This window comes from Oryza sativa, chromosome 9 (genome assembly GCF_034140825.1).
Source record: "Oryza sativa Japonica Group chromosome 9, ASM3414082v1".
Lineage (NCBI taxonomy): Eukaryota > Viridiplantae > Streptophyta > Magnoliopsida > Poales > Poaceae > Oryza > Oryza sativa.
The window spans coordinates 23,295,773-23,311,896 of record NC_089043.1 but is presented as its reverse complement, the minus strand read 5'-3'; the positions used below and the strand labels follow the sequence as shown (position 1 = coordinate 23,311,896).

Below are 16,124 nucleotides of genomic sequence, written 5' to 3'. Positions count from 1 at the left end.
TGATTTGAGGTATTTTCAGTAATCGATAAAATAAATTAAAGTGTTTTTCTGGTGCAAAGGTATTGAGAATTGTAACAAAGTAATACTGAATCAAATTATACTACAATCCTACTTATTCTGTTTTAAAATATAACAACCTTCGAAATTAGTCATAGATATTAAGAGAATATGTAGAATTAAATGGGAAAAAATTCAAAACAAAGTATAAGAAGAAATTAAATAAAATATGGTTCTGATCAACTAAAATGTGAGAATAGATGAATAAATCATTATATTGTAAAATAATTTTTGAATTCTAGTTATATTTAAAACCGAGTAAGTAGGAAATATATATAGTACTACTCTTTCCGTGTTTGAAAATATAACTACTTCTAGTATTTAACTTTGCCTTAAAATATAGCTGCTCAACTTATCTCGTCATATTAAACAATTACAATATTCTACCATTTAATTTATCCACCTACTTAGCATGTACAATACATCACCTATACATCACCTATGTACTAACTCTAGAGCATTGCCGTCAACAATTTCATTGTTTTTGTTTTTTAAAAAAATAGAGATAATTTAAACCGTAGATCAATCATTTAAGAATTAGAAATAATTGAGACCATGTGACTTAACGAGAGAAAAGAGAAATATCATTAACTATATTTAGTGGGATGAACTTTATAGATATATAGGATTTGCATTGGATTTAGACTCCTATGCCTGTTAATTGTATCTCCACAGGAACGGGGGGATGGAGGATCATCCCCGTCCCGCCACCGCCAGACCCAACACGGACGTGTTTTCCTCCATTTGATTACTCGTAACCATCTCCATTCTTTCATCCTCATCTCTAATGGAGAATTTCCCGTGGAGAATCGGGAAACAAGCCCCATTCCCATCCTAGATGTGTTGTATGGTCTTGGTTTACACGCACCACAAATTAAGTGTAGTTTAACTTATTAGACTTTTTTTTTTGGAACCAGTCAACTCGGGTTCAAGTCATAGTGGTAGGCGACACACACATCGATAATGATATGACCATGGTGATTTCGTCAATCTCAATACATGTCGGTCTGATGTATATGCTTCTATGTTTGAATTGTGTTTTGAGAAAAAAAGGGAGCATTTTGTAAGTTCATGCCCTTATTGCATTATTCAGTAGAATTTATATTAGATAGAGACATGTTAGCACGCGCCTCATGTGTTTAATAAACAATTCCTCGTGTGGATTTCGGCAGCGCCTGTTCCATCTTCTTCCTCATCGATCGCTATTGTGATGAAGTGAGATCCTAATTACGCCAGCTTACCATGTCTGCAGAGAAAACACTACACTGAATTGATGGAGTGTCTCCTGCCAGCACGCAGTATGGTCCTTAGTACTCCCTCCATACTAAAGGAGTCGTTTAGTATAATGTTTAAGTCAAACCTTGAAAATATAAATCATAAATAGCTCTTAATTTCTTGAGTTTGAAAATGTAAAAATTATATGAATGTATTTGTCTTGAAAAATACTTTCATAAAAGTATACATATATCACTTTTCAATAAATATTTTTATAGAAATAAAGAGTTAAAGTTGTGTTTTGAAGACCGTGTCGCTGTCCTAAACATCGGGAGTACTCCACTACTACCCCTCCCGTTCATCACTCTATAAATACCCGTTAGAGCTGCAGCTACTGGAGGCAATTCAGCTAGCTCATTCTGAACCCCATCTCTCGCTGGAATGGGGATCAGAATGGGAAGGCGACTCCTCTTCACCTTGTTCTTGGGAGCTCTGTTCTGCAATGGCGTTTACGCCAAGTTTACCCGGTACAGCTTCCCCAAGGACTTCATCTTCGGCACAGGTTCAGCAGCTTATCAGGTACATATGACATGTTGGAATTCTGAAGCTCAATATCAGTTGTGTCACTGCTCAACTAGCCATGTTTATGTTATATAGTGATGTAATTTGTAGCTGGATACTCATCAGTTTATCCTGGGATTGGTTTTGATTACTTGCAGTATGAGGGCGCCTACAAAGAAGGGGGCAAAGGTCCTAGCGTCTGGGACAACTTCACTCACATTCCAGGTTAATTCGTGAGGAAGTGCATCACAAAGCTTGTAATTAATTCTTCCGGTTTATCTGACAGACAGAAATTAACAATCCATATGACTGCAGGTAAAATTTTAAACAATGATAACGGCGATGTGGCAAATGACTTCTATCACCGATACAAGGTGACCTTCCATTTTGACTGACTGACGATGATTAACATCGAGTGTCTGAATTCTCTGAAACGGGTCATGTTTTGACAAATCCGATCAAATTTCAGGAGGATGTGAGCCTCCTGAAGGACATGAACATGGATGCTTTCCGGTTCTCCATTGCGTGGACCAGGATCCTGCCAAGTGAGTCTCAAAATTTTCTCCCCTTTTTTTTTTTGTTTTGCGAAACACAATATAAACGCAGACATGTGAGTTCCAAAGCTTGATGTTAATCACATAGCCACTGCGTGCAAATTGTAATTACTGCAGATGGATCCTTGAGTGGAGGAATAAACAAAGAAGGGGTTGCTTTCTACAACAGCTTGATCAATGATGTCATAGCAAAAGGTGATCACTAACTTTTATTCCAAAAACGCAAAAAAATATGAACTAATTTTGACAACATTTCTGTATCACATAGGGATGATCCCATTTGTCACTATCTTCCACTGGGACACCCCCTTGGCTCTGGAAAGCAAATACGGAGGATTCCTCAGTGAAGACATAGTGTAAGTTCTTTCTTGCTTACTGTACTTTCACAAACATTCTTGCAATCTCTCGAGAAAAAACCTTTAATTCCCGAGTGATTTTACAATACTATTTAGAGAAATTTTATGGTCCTTAAGAAAATACCTTGAGATACCAAATTTTACGCTAGAAAATATAGCACCTCACGATACATTCTCAAGGATGATAGTATCTACTGATAGTATTTTACTATTCTTACTATCAGTATTATCACCACCAATACAAGTGATCTCAACCGTTGATTTTCATTTAGTTCTAATACTAATAGAAAATATTATTATTATATATCAATAGTTGAGATGATATTATAAATAGGTAATATTATTATTATACCATCATTAGAGATAATATTATAAATAGATATGACCCATTATATTAGAAAAATATAAACTATCTTTCAATTGATTTTAATATTAGAAAATACCACTTTAAAACACCCTTGCTCAACATGTGCAGGAAAGAATACGTGGACTTCGCGGAGGTGTGCTTTCGCGAGTTCGGCGACCGTGTCAAGTACTGGACCACATTTAATGAGCCATTCACATATAGCGCCTACGGCTACGGCAAGGGCGTGTTTGCGCCGGGACGATGCTCTTCATATGTTTCCAAGTCATGCGGCGTCGGTGACTCCAGTCGCGAGCCCTACCTCGTGGCACACCACATCCACCTCTCCCACGCTGCCGCTGTCCAGCTTTACCGCACCAAGTACCAGCCAACACAGAAGGGACAGATCGGCATGGTGGTGGTCACCCACTGGTTCGTGCCGTACGACAACTCCGACGCTGACCGTGGCGCTGTGCAACGGAGCCTAGACTTCATCTATGGGTGGTTCATGGACCCTATCGTGCATGGTGACTACCCAGGCACCATGAGAGGTTGGCTCGGCAATCGGCTGCCAGAGTTCACGCCTGAACAGTCGGCGATGGTGAAGGGCTCCTACGACTTCATCGGAGTTAATTACTACACCACCTACTACGCTAAGAGTATACCGCCGCCTAACTCCAACGAGCTATCCTACGACCTCGACAACCGCGCCAACACCACCGGCTTCCGTAATGGCAAACCCATCGGTCCACAGGTGCGTACGTGACTACGTGTACACATATACCCACATCGATCCATCCATTTTACTGAGGAATTCAACGTACGCGAATCCTTGTCATGTCTAGGAATTTACACCGATCTTCTTCAACTACCCTCCAGGTCTCCGTGAGCTCCTCCTCTACACCAAGAGGAGATACAACAACCCGACCATCTATGTTACAGAAAACGGTAAGAACATATAATCTTTCAACACTGGTCCTACAAAATTCATCCAAAATTAAACTTAAATATAGGTTGATCGAAAAGAACCATATCCTCAATTAACTCAATTAACATGTATATATACTAAATCGTTCGCGAACATCGAAAGGCGTAAAATTTGTGTGCAATGTGTACAGGCATCGATGAGGGTAACAACAGCACACTGCCAGAGGCGCTCAAGGATGGACACAGGATCGAGTTCCACTCAAAGCACCTGCAGTTCGTCAACCACGCCATCAAGAATGGGGTGAACGTGAAGGGCTACTTCACGTGGACATTCATGGACTGCTTTGAGTGGGGTGACGGCTACCTTGACAGGTTCGGCCTCATCTACGTCGACCGCAAGACGCTCAAGCGCTACCGCAAGGAGTCCAGCTACTGGATCGAAGACTTCCTCAAGAGGCACTGATCCAGCCCCACAAAATTTCGGATTGATCACGAGATCGATCGGCTGGCCACCAGATTTGTGTTTCGTCAGTCTAGCTTTCAGCTGGTTAATTTGTGATTTGTGCATCAGTGGTGATGACCGATATGATGGCGTGATGAATTATGCTGCATTACTATTGAATGTGTACCTCAGTACCTGTGCATCATTGCTGGCTGATCCCATTGAGCCGGACAATAATAAGAAGAAACAATAATGCTCCCTGTCGAGCAGTGTTGGGCTGGTTCAGGCTTAATTAATATCGTCATTGATGAGATCAACTGAACCCTCCTCCAATCATCTTTGAATAATTGATGCTATATACTCTGCTAGCTAAACAGAATACTCGATATCTCACACAACTACGGTGATGTTTTTTTTTTTCCTAACGAAGATAAAAGATAATAAGGTTAGAGCAAGTAAAATAGAAAAAACCATTTAACATATAGGTGTGTTCGTTTGTGCTGTATATTACAGATGTTGGGCTGAGCCAGCTGTATTAACAATACAAGTAGCATAAAATTTACTGCACAATTTGTAGCTGTTGCGCTGTGCAGCCACAACTATCTCCTCCAAACACATCCATACTCCAAACACATCCATAGTTAATTACTCCATCCATTTTAAAATATAGCAATCTAGCACTGCACAGGACATACATCCTATTTCAAAGAATCTGATCATAAGTATGTCTATCTAGATTCGTTGGATTTAAATGTGTCTTATCCAATTTTGGTTTTTAATTATTATAAACTTAAAAAATAAATTTATTTGATATTCTAAGTAATTTTTATATAAAAAGTTTTTGCACGAAACACACCGTTTAACCATTTAAAAAAACGTGTTAAACCAAAAACCGATGTAAAATCTATATCTCAATCGAGGGAAAAAAAAGCCACTGACGAGCGATGACCGATGAGTGCCGCGCTGCTTGCCTTTGCTGCATGCCATGTGTGCCAACGGAAAGTTGCAGACGTTCTCCGGTCCGGCGGTTTTGGCTCTGCGCGCCAACAAGTTGTTCGCTCTCGCGCGCGCGGCGACAAGTGCACCACCGGCCGGGCCCGTGCCAATCGCCTTCGCCTACGGCACCAACTACACCGCCGCGCGCACCTCGCGCATGCGTGTACCGTATACGGAAACGCGCGACGCGGCGCGAGGCGGCGAGGCGTTGTGCGCCGCGTCCATGCTCGATCGCTTCGCCTCTCGCGCGCGCTGTGCAGCCTGCAGGGGCTCCACCTCCATCGGACACCGATCGAGACCGACGAGACGCGCCGGCCCGGCCGCGTGTTCCGCGTGGTGGGGAAAAGGAAGCGCGCGGCGCGTGGGCCGTGACATGCTCGCGCGTGGAAAGAGACCGCGGGGGCGCCCCGGGGGGGGGGGGGGGGGGGGGGGGGGGGGCGGCCTCGGCGCGTGGCATCACGCGCGTCGCCCGTGAGCCCCCGGGCCCCGTCGATCGGGTCACGTCCCTCGGCGTTGGTCGGCCTGCCTCCTGCGTACCTACAACCAACTTTATCAGTGACGTAAAAAATAGGCAAAATTTACTACAGAGCATCTAAAAAACGTGTAATTAGCTTGTTGGACACCGTAAGATTGCGAATTTGCTATAGGGCACCATCAAAAAGTGGTAATTAGCTGGTAGACACTTAGACCATTATTTTATTATTTTTAGAGGAAAAGAGATGAGAGAATTTTTGAATTGCCGAGAATGCCCCCGGTGGCGCACCACGTTATCCCGATCGGTCCGGTCGAACCAGACCCAGTCGGTCTTGCCGAGCGGCGTGGCCAGAGCGGCGGCGCGACAAGTGGCCAGCCCGCGATGGCGTCAACCGCGTCTCGCCATCGTCACTGCGGTTGTAGCTCTCGCTTCCGCTTCATGTCGCGTCCAGTAGCGGGTAGTGTTCGATCGCGAGCGTCTCGTCTCCTTTTTCTCCTCGCATCGCACGAGCGGTTCGCTTTGGGCTATAGCGCTCTCTCGGCGTGGACGCGACGACACCGAGTCACCGACGAACGAGAGCACGCATGACGCCGACGCTGACGCCATGGACGAGCAGAGAGTTGCTGCTTCTGCTGCTTACTTGCTCGCCGTGCTGGTTTTGAGCCTCGTGGTGTCCGACTTGTCCTCTGCCGGTGTGGCGCCCACGCCGCCGGAGGTTCTTTCTTCCCCAGCCGCCGCCGGCGAAGGTGCTGAACACGAAAAAAAGAAAATAAAAAAATTCTTTGATCGCAAGCCGTGTCTTCTCATCTTGTTTCATCTTTGATTGGTTTCTTAGCTCATACCATTCTTTCTTGCTTGAATCATGATGATAAAAGTTCTTCCAAATATATCAATCTTTTCTTGATATATTTCAAATTTGCAAATGAAAATTTTCACTTCTTGCTGCACTCACCCGGTTTTTCTTGCTGCATTCGCGTGCGCCTTGCAGCGGAGGCGTTGCTGGCCGTCAAGGCAGCACCGCATGACACGGCCAACGTCCTCGCTGACTGGAACGCTGGTTTCGGCGTCAGTGACGGCGGCCCGTGCAACTGGAGCATGGTAGCCTGTTCCGAGGCCGGCCATATGGACGGGAGCACCGGGATGCCGAGGTGGGCGTCGGCGCGGTTCTTGGGCTACGACATCGATCTCTCCCACGCCGGCAGCGACGACCTCCGCGCGCTGAGACGAGGAGCGGGTGATGGTGTTCACGACGCGCCGGCGGCAAGGAGGGCGTGGGCGCAGCTGTATTGCAGCCGGGTCGGCTCGACCGGACCTAGTCGGGATAACGTGATGCGCCACCAGGGCATTCTCGGCAATTCAAAAATTCTCTCACCTCTTTTCCTTTAAAAATAATAAAATAATGTCTTGAGTGTCTACTAGCTAATTATCACTTTTTGGTGGTGCCCTACAGTAAATTCGTGATCTTACGGTGTCCACTGGCTAATTACACGTTTTTTTGGATGTCCTATAGCAAATTTTGCCTAAAAAATAAGGGTCTGTTTAGTTCTTAAACCAAATTATTTTACGCCGTCACATTGAATGTTTGGACACATAAATAAAGTATTAAATGTAGAAAAAAAGATTAATTACACAATTCGCCAGGAAATTACGAGACAAATTTTTTAAGCCTAATTACACCATGATTTGATATTATGGTGCTACAGTAAACATTTGCTAATGGTAGATTAATTAGGCTTAATAAATTCGTCTCGCGGTTTCCTGTCGGAATCTGTAATTTTATTTTGTTATTAGACTACGTTTAATACTTTAAATGTGTGTCCGTATATCTGATGTGACATGTAGGGATAAATTCTTTTGCCAACTAAACAGGCTTAAATCGAGAACGAGATAACGATATACTCCCTCCGTACTCATAAAGGAAGTCGTTTAGCACGGCGACACAGTCTTCAAAATACAATTTTGACTTCTTGTTTTATGAAAGTATTTTTCAAGACAAATCTATTCATATAATTTTTATATTTTTAAACCCAACAAATATTTTTAAACCCAACAACTAGAGAGTTATTCATGATTTATATTTTCAAGATTTGACTTAAACATTGTCCTAAACGACTTCCTTTACGAGTATGGAGGGAGTGGAGTACTCTTTGTAGTTTGTACTATGAATCATGTTTATTTTTATGGGATGGGGAAAGTACATAACGTGTTACTATCTATTTTGTATTATAAGTTTCTTTGAATTTGTTCTGATCACCGACACGATATTGTCTTCAGGAATGAACCCCCGTGCCTTCACCGACTGCTTCGCCGCTGCATGGATGAAGCAACCATCTAGGCGGAAAGAATTAAGAACTCGGAACGCTTTGTGATCTCTGCTTGCAAACAAGCTTTCTCTAGCCCTACTAACTCTAAATCAATGTAAAGGCACGATGCTACCGTTCCTCAGGCTCTGTAACTCCCATATTTTCACCTATCAATGAAAAATTCAGGAAAAAATTATTATTTTTTTAAAAGAAATTAATTAAATATATAGAAAAATATAGCAACATTTCTAACACTAAACAAACATATTATTAAAATATATTTAATTATTTTTAATAAAACTAATTTCATATTATATTGTAGATGTCAGATTTTCCTATAAGTTTGATAAACCTAAAATTTAGCTTTAAAAAAGTTAAAATAACTTATAATATGAAATGGAGGGAAGAACTAACATTAATGAAAAACTGATCTTTACTCGGATGGCAAAAACCACATTTGTCCCGGTTCTAATTGGATCCGTACTAAAGAATATCTTTAGCCCCAATTCAAAAGCCCAATGGCAATACCAATTGGGACTAAAAATCACTTTTAGCCACAGATCAATAGCTGTTAGGCCTTGTCAGGCCCCTAATGATCTTTAATCCCGGTTGGTGTTACTATTCCGGACTAAAGATGCATTAACACGGACTAAATATTGATCTTTAGTTCTGGTTGGTGTCAAACTAAAGATATTTTTAGTCCCAATTGGTGTTACCAACCCAGACTGAAGATGTCTCCAGGGTTAGTTTAAAAATTAATATTTAGTCGGACTAAATATATTTTTAGTCCCAATTGGTGTCACCAATCTAGACTAAAAACGTTTCCAAGGTTAGTTTAAAAAAATCATCTCTATCAAAGTCAAATATGTGTAGTAGGTGGGATGGTAACGTGCGTAAGGAATGAGGTGAGAAATCTTGAGTTTAAATCCCACACCCACAGATTTTTCTGACTTGCTATGCATCTTTAGTCCATGATTAGATGTTCCGGTTCCCTGAAAGATTACTAACCGGGAGTAAAGCTCTCTTCCCCAGCAATGTAACTGGGTAAGTTTAATGTGGGTTTGCGCCGACAGATCGATGGAAGGGGTGAGCGATGAGCCGCGTTTCAGTTTGCTGCACGCCAGTAAACCCATGTGTTCCTGCATTCCCTAATGTGGTGTCGGCGTCGGTGTGCAGTGTGCTGAACTTGCTGTCTGCTGATATCTTACAAGCTGGGGGCCGGATAATTGAAAACAAAACAGGAGGAAGATATTGCGATCTAGTATAATCATGAATCGATTATTGCAGAACAGTCAATTGTTGTTAGAATCGCTGCTTTATCGTACCAATGCCACGCAACGTACAGTGTTCTTGATAGATCTGAGAAACTCCAGCCTACGTACGTTGGTTGGTTCCTGTCGTGACTAGGTTAGGATTGATTCGATTCCTCATTCGGTTAGAGTTTGCTTTGGATAGTAGGTGATACCACGTGAGTTGCAGCGGGCACATAAGTGAATTTGAAAAGATATGCAAGCTAAAGAAAAAGGGAAATTGATTAAAATCGGGCGACCGGGGGAGGTGGGAAAAATCGGTCGCTCCCCCTCCCCCATGCGCGCGCTCCCTTCTCCCCATCTGGACCCACCCACTTATCCCTCCCTTTGTTACACAAAAGATGTTTCACCAAGTGTACTTATAATGTTTCACTATGTATAGATCTAATGTTGCAGTGAACTGAAATAATCTATTGTAACAAAAAATCCACATATTTTGTAAACCCTCTATCAAGGGAATTTGGTTTATTTGTTGTTCCACCGAAAGATGTTTCACCTAGTGTACTCACAATGTTTCACTATGTATAGATCTAATGTTGCAGTGAACGAGACATTCCATTGCAACAAAAAACCCACATATTTTGGAAACCCCCTATTAAGGGAATTTGGTTTATTTTTTGTTCCACCAAAAAATATTTCACCTAATGTACTCACAATGTTTCACTATGTATAGATTTAATGTTGCAGTGAACTGAAATATTCTTTCGCTATTTGTTGAAACATTATTTTTATATAAGGTGAAACAACACTCAATTTAAACGAGTGAAACATTTCGATCTAGTTAGTGAAACAATTCCGATATACCTGGTGGAACATCATGCAACATTTAAAAATAATTCAATAATAAGCTATTTTTTCGTCGGAATTTATCCATGTGTGGTCTTGTTTTGAAGATTTAATTGCAATGAATTTAATGGTGCAATCGAATTATGATTTGGATAAGTAATTTAGGAGAAAAATCAGTTTAAAGTAGTTTTGCACGTAAATCGGACGCTGACGTCAGCGCCCGATTTTTCTTGAAATCATCGGACGCCCGAGCCGTAAACAGCCCCAAGAAAAAGGGACAAAAAAAAAGGATAAAAGTACTGATTTTTCGGTTGCATGATTTAGGACATCAATATATATAGTCTTCAGTTAAAAGCTGCAGGAAAGAACATCCCGTAATTACGATGATGAAATGCACTTATGAATGTGAACAGAAGAGAATTAAAGACAGTTTCATATCAGCTGAGATCTTCTCCTAGCCCTTTACCAAGATGATCCAATGATCAAGATTTTTTTGGTGTTGTGGTAAACGTATGTTGAGATTTTGGTTCAAGTATATATGATACATAGATAGATATAGACATGAATGGAGTTGATTACTAGGACTGAGATATACTTAGGATGTACTCTCTGTTTCACAATGTAAAACTTTATAGTACTCTATATATATATATATATATGTTAATGAATCTAAACACATACATATGTCTAGATTCATTAACATCTAATAAATATAGACAATAATATAAAATCTTATATTGTGAAACGGAGGAAGTACCGTATAGCGGAACAGGTAGAACAAGCGATCGGTGTAAGCGGCTGGTAAGTATAACCAACTTAAGGTCGATGATACTATAATACACTATAACTAAGTTAGATTTAGAGAGAGACATTCTTGTCGTACCGTGGAACTCGACAAGGCTAAAGGACTGGCATCGCTCATCCACCTTTTTTTTCCCTGCATGCATTTTCTTTTCGTGCTTAGCTCATCTTAATTTCTTTCCTTTGCGAGAGCATGCCAAATCTAATGTGGTGTGGGAATACGATGAAGACAGATGGCCCACATGTTTGTTTTATTTTATTTATTTATTTGCGAAAACAAATTTGAATATGTTTTATATATATATGTAAAGTTTATGTGTAGACCCTTTCTATATGTTTAAACTTTTTTTGTGTATAAAGTTTGTCCCCACAAAATATATATTTATAAATTTTCACATATAAGTTTTAGTTCCTCTGCTTCATAATGTAAATCATTCTAACATTTCTCATATTTATATTAATATTAATGAATCTAGATATATTGATGTTAATGTAGGAAATGTTAGAATGACTTACATTATGAAATAGAGGGAGTACATATATAAAGTTTTTATATATTTTTTCAACACATTGCTTACTGAGCTTGAAAACTAGTAGACTCAACAGTCCAAATGCAAGCATATATTTGGGCACATGCGGTTGTGGGCTGAACGAGGAAAGGATAGTACGTGGGCTATAATGCTTCATGGGCTGAACACGTGTCTTCGGCCGCACGTAGGTTAATTTTTGTCATGTTGCACGCTGACTAGAGGAGCGCGAACGGGCGCCCTAATGTGAGATCAGCCGCGCGGTCAGTTTCTGATCCTATAGTCTCTTTCATATACTACATGTATATACATACGTATGCATAAACTTTAGGAACCTCCCGAACTATTGCGACAGTACGAATTACCCCCGAACCACAAAACCGGTTATATTACACCTCAATCTATTGATATCGGTTGAATTACCCCCCCCCCCCGACTCAATAATGAGCGGTTTTGCTCCTACGTGACATACACGTGGCGTCGACATGGAAATCCAATCCAAAAAAAAATAAAAGAAAATATAGGGCCCACCTGTCCTTACCTCTCTTCAGTCTTCCCCCTCCCCCCTTCTCTCTCAGGCACGCGTTGAAGGGCAGTGGGCGGCGGCGGCGGCGCGCGGACGGGTGGCGAGCGCGGCGGCGGGCGCGGCGGGTGGCACGGCAGGGAGTGGTGGGGCCGGGGCAGGCGGCGGGCGTGGCGGGGGCACGGCGGGCGTGGTGGAGAGGCGGCCGGTGGCCGGCGGGCGTGATGGCGCCCGTGCCCCCCTGTCACGGCGGAGGGCAACGAAGCGTGGCTGCGAGGCGGTTGGTGGGGGACGACGTCGCGGGGATTCGCCGTGAACGCCAACCTCCTCCCGCCGCTGCCGCCGCCGGCGACCGACCCGTGTCTGCGAATGGAAGACGTCGCGCTCGCCTCCTCCGCCGCACCCCGCCGCCGCTCGCCTCCTCCGCAGCACCTGCGCCGCCCTGCCTCACCGCCGCCGCCTAGCCTCCTCCACCCCCGCCTCTCGTCTCGCCGCCACGCTCGCCACTCTGCTGCCTCGCCTCCTCCGGCGCCCCCACCGCGCCCGCCCTGCCTCGCCGCCGCCGCCTCGCCTTCTCCGCCCCCGCCACGCTCGCCTCTCCGCCGCCTCGCCTCCTCCGCCCCTGCCGCTCGGCTCGCCTCTCCGCCGCGCCCGCCCTGCCTCGCCACCGCCGCGCTCGCCTCTCCACCGCCCCCACCGCGCTAGCCTCTCCTCCGCCCCCGCCGCTCTCCACCGCCGCCGCCTTGCCTCGCCTCGCCGCTGCTGACTCCGCGTGCGCTTGCTGCCTCGGCCGTCGCCGTCCAAAGGAGAAGAGGGAGAGACAGTGAGAGTAATGATAGGTGGGCCCTATATTTTCTTTTTTTTTACTGATTGGATTTCCACGTCGACGCCACGTGTATGCCATGTAGGAGCAAAACCGCTCAGTATTGAGTCAGGGGGTAATTCAGCCGGTATCAATAGTTTTGAGGTGTAATATAACCGGTTTTGTGGTTCGGGGGGATAATTCGTACTGTCGCAATAGTTTGGGGGGTAAATCGTACTTTTTCCTAAACTTTATATATAAAGTTTATACATATGTGTGTGTGTATATATATATATATATATAGACACACACACGAAAAAATATCCGTGCGTTGCTACGGGTAAAAACATTTTTTTATCCTATATGGCTCGTTTAGTTGGAAGGAGTTTTTATGAGGGATTGAGAGTTTAGAGGGATGAGGCTATTAAGTGTTTTATTTGGTTGGGAGATATGAGAATTTTGGTGGGATGGGGAATTGAGTAAGGAACTCCCTCCTTTTCAATACCTGGGTAGGGGAAGGTAATTGGAAGGGAATTCCTCCTTTAGTTTGTCTAAGCGAATCTCAGCCATCCGTTTTTATTAATGAACTAATCTCCAACTAAACTCCCTATCAATTTCCATCACCTCTACCAAACAAGATATTGAGATTAAAAATCAAATTCCCATCTTAATCTCATCATCAATTCCCTCGTGTAAACTCCCAATCCCCTTCCCTTGAGTTACCAAACAAGCCGATACATTATACTCCCTTGGTTTTGGACCGGATGCTTCTTTGTTTTTGGACCGGACATTCATTCCTTCCTTCCTTTTCAGCTCTAGTCCTAGAGTAGTCCACTACATCTATATGCTCGGCCTATCTCTCTTCGGCTCAGCCCACAAGTGGAGCTGTAGCCCTAGCTCGAACAGTCCTGTGCCTGGCCTACCTCTCTTCGGCTTAGCCCACAAGTGCAACTGTAGGCCTAGCTCGAACAGTCTCATGCCCGTGCCATGACGGAGCCAATCCACCCATCAAATCCAGTAATCTGGTCGAGCTCGCATAGTACCGTGTCCGTACGATGGTGGATTCGATCCTCTCCGTCAACTCGTGCCCGTACCATGACGGAGCCGATCCACCCATCAAATCCGGTAATCTGGTCGAGCTCGCATAGTACCGTGTCTGTACGATGGTGGAGTCGATCCTCTCCGTCAAATGCGGTCGAATCTTTCTCGATCTCCAAAATTGTTGAGAGATTTTGATCCACTCGATTCCCTTTTTCGTTTTTTACCAAAATCAAAGCAATCCGTAAAACTTGGAAAAAAAATGACGAACTGGAAGAGAAATTCAAGGGGAAAATGATAAGAGAGTAGTGGAGAATCGGTTTTTGCAATCAATTGGATGAGGAAACACATAAAAATGCAAATCGATATGGTGGCGGCGCTAGGATTCGGCCCAATGGAAAAACAGAAAAAAAATAGCGAAACCAGAAAAACGGTGAAAGAAAAAACGGCGCAAAGAAAATAAAACGAAAAAAAAAGAAAACGGACGAAAAAGCCCGGAAAAACGGTGAAAGAAAAAAGCGGTGAAAATAAAATAAAATTGGAAAAGGAAAAAAAAAGGAAACGGACAAATTTTTTTTTTGGCCGTGCCGGGCTTCCTTTTTACAATCGTTTTTTGCCGCACCTTTTTGTTCCGCTTTTTTAAGTAAGGATAGGAATCGGTCAGTTTTTTTTTGCCGCACTTTTTTTTTCGCCCCGGGCTTTTTTTAATTACAATCGGACTTTTTTAAAAAAAATTTATTAACAGAGGAAGGAAACATCTTAAACTTTTTAAGTAGTATATATAAGTAGATATTCTAATATGTATATACACATGTATAATGTATGTATATGGCATATACAAAGTTTGTATACGATGTATATAAAGTTTATATATGTATGCATACAAAATATACCAACTTTATATACGTATATATATACAAAGTTTGTACATCTATATATAAAAAAGTACACATATACGAAGTTTATATACACGTATACAAATTTTGTATACGTATACAAAATTTATATACGCATATACAAAATTTGTATATGTTTGTATTAAAAAAACCGAAAAACAAAAAAATACGGAAAGAAAAAAAAACAGAAAAAAAGCCATGCGCCAAAAAAAAAGTAACGATACTGAAAGAAGAAAAGAAAAAAAAAAAAAGAAACCGCGCGTATAAAAAGAGAAAAAAAAAAGAAACCGCGTGCCGCCTAGAAACCGTGCGAAAAAAACAAAAAAAAAAGGAAAGAAACTGCACGCCGCCCACGCCCCCCTCTCCACGCATGACACGTGTCCAGTCGCACGCCCCGCGCGACTGATCGTCTATTAGCGATTTCGAGCGCGAACATGCGCGCAATAAATCCACCTCATGAAAATTTATCAAAAATATCGTGCCTTTAAATGACTTATCTAGAATGAATCTTGATCTTATAGTGTTTTCCATGTTTGTATATAGATGACGACTGTGATGTCGGTTTTATATCATTACCTTACGTGTAAGGATCAAATGTCTCTCCCTTAATCCACATAGGAGGTATATTATTAGTATCCAAGTGAGATATAAAAAAAGGAATAGTTGTATTGATTATAATATAAGTATAGTGTGTACTTATATTATAATCAATACAACTATTTTTTTTTAATAATCACCAGAGACCAGAGGGGAGAGGTTTCCCAACTAAATTTCCATTGCCATTTGAAGAGGTTTACAAGTACAGAGGTCAGTTGTAACCAGCGGCACGCCATTACATGTGAAGAGAATTAATTGCGGTGTTGAAAATACATTTCCAGTTATAGCAACTAGGCGATCGTCGTGCGTAAGTCGTTATAGCAACTATTCCTTTTATTGCAACGTACATTATATATTTATACACCATTCGTACCAATCACAAAATACTTTAACTAAAAATTATAGGTGGTGCGTCCTCTTCAGAAGAATGAGAACGAAATCAGCCGCTATCATATATACATTCTATATATATAAAAAAAAACTGTACTTACATGTCTCAAGCCTTGAGCAGTTGCCCTCTCGTGCCCCTCATGCTGAACTAAACAAATCAATTTCAACGTCTTCTTGCTACTGTAGATGACAAATTCAACCGGTTAAAATCAAATATAATACGAT

General features: G+C 42.3%; 2 protein-coding genes across 3 annotated transcripts; both read left to right on the top strand.

Annotated features, from left to right (window-relative positions):
• The first annotated feature begins 1,671 nt into the window (after positions 1 to 1,671).
• Positions 1,672 to 4,772, top strand: LOC4347441 (beta-glucosidase 30-like). Of its 2 annotated transcripts, none has more exons than NM_001403853.1 (9): positions 1,672 to 1,851; positions 1,992 to 2,058; positions 2,149 to 2,207; positions 2,303 to 2,378; positions 2,505 to 2,582; positions 2,656 to 2,743; positions 3,219 to 3,840; positions 3,966 to 4,034; positions 4,205 to 4,772. In NM_001403853.1, the coding sequence occupies exons 1-9, from the start codon at positions 1,714 to 1,716 to the stop codon at positions 4,316 to 4,318; spliced, it is 1,311 nt and encodes a 436-aa protein (NP_001390782.1). In that variant the 5' UTR covers positions 1,672 to 1,713; the 3' UTR covers positions 4,319 to 4,772. The 2 variants fall into 2 exon arrangements, with proteins under 2 accessions (NP_001390782.1, NP_001390780.1); NM_001403851.1 differs by having other exon boundaries at positions 3,932 to 4,034.
• Positions 4,773 to 6,382: 1,610 nt separating this feature from the next.
• LOC107278922 (uncharacterized) lies at positions 6,383 to 7,349 on the top strand. The gene is made up of 2 exons (XM_015756015.3): positions 6,383 to 6,672; positions 6,915 to 7,349. The coding sequence occupies exons 1-2, from the start codon at positions 6,531 to 6,533 to the stop codon at positions 7,310 to 7,312; spliced, it is 540 nt and encodes a 179-aa protein (XP_015611501.1). The 5' UTR covers positions 6,383 to 6,530; the 3' UTR covers positions 7,313 to 7,349.
• Positions 7,350 to 16,124: the final 8,775 nt, after the last annotated feature.

Bases quoted from the DNA above. Each gene is read 5' to 3' on its own strand.
- LOC107278922 (XM_015756015.3), top strand. From the start codon at position 6,531: ATGGACGAGCAGAGAGTTGCTGCTTCTGCTGCTTACTTGCTCGCCGTG. The intron at 6,673-6,914 runs GTGCTGAACACG...TGCGCCTTGCAG, and splicing joins CCCAGCCGCCGCCGGCGAAG to CGGAGGCGTTGCTGGCCGTC.
- LOC4347441 (NM_001403851.1), top strand. From the start codon at position 1,714: ATGGGGATCAGAATGGGAAGGCGACTCCTCTTCACCTTGTTCTTGGGA. The intron at 2,208-2,302 runs GTGACCTTCCAT...ATCAAATTTCAG, and splicing joins ACTTCTATCACCGATACAAG to GAGGATGTGAGCCTCCTGAA. The intron at 2,744-3,218 runs GTAAGTTCTTTC...CAACATGTGCAG, and splicing joins TTCCTCAGTGAAGACATAGT to GAAAGAATACGTGGACTTCG.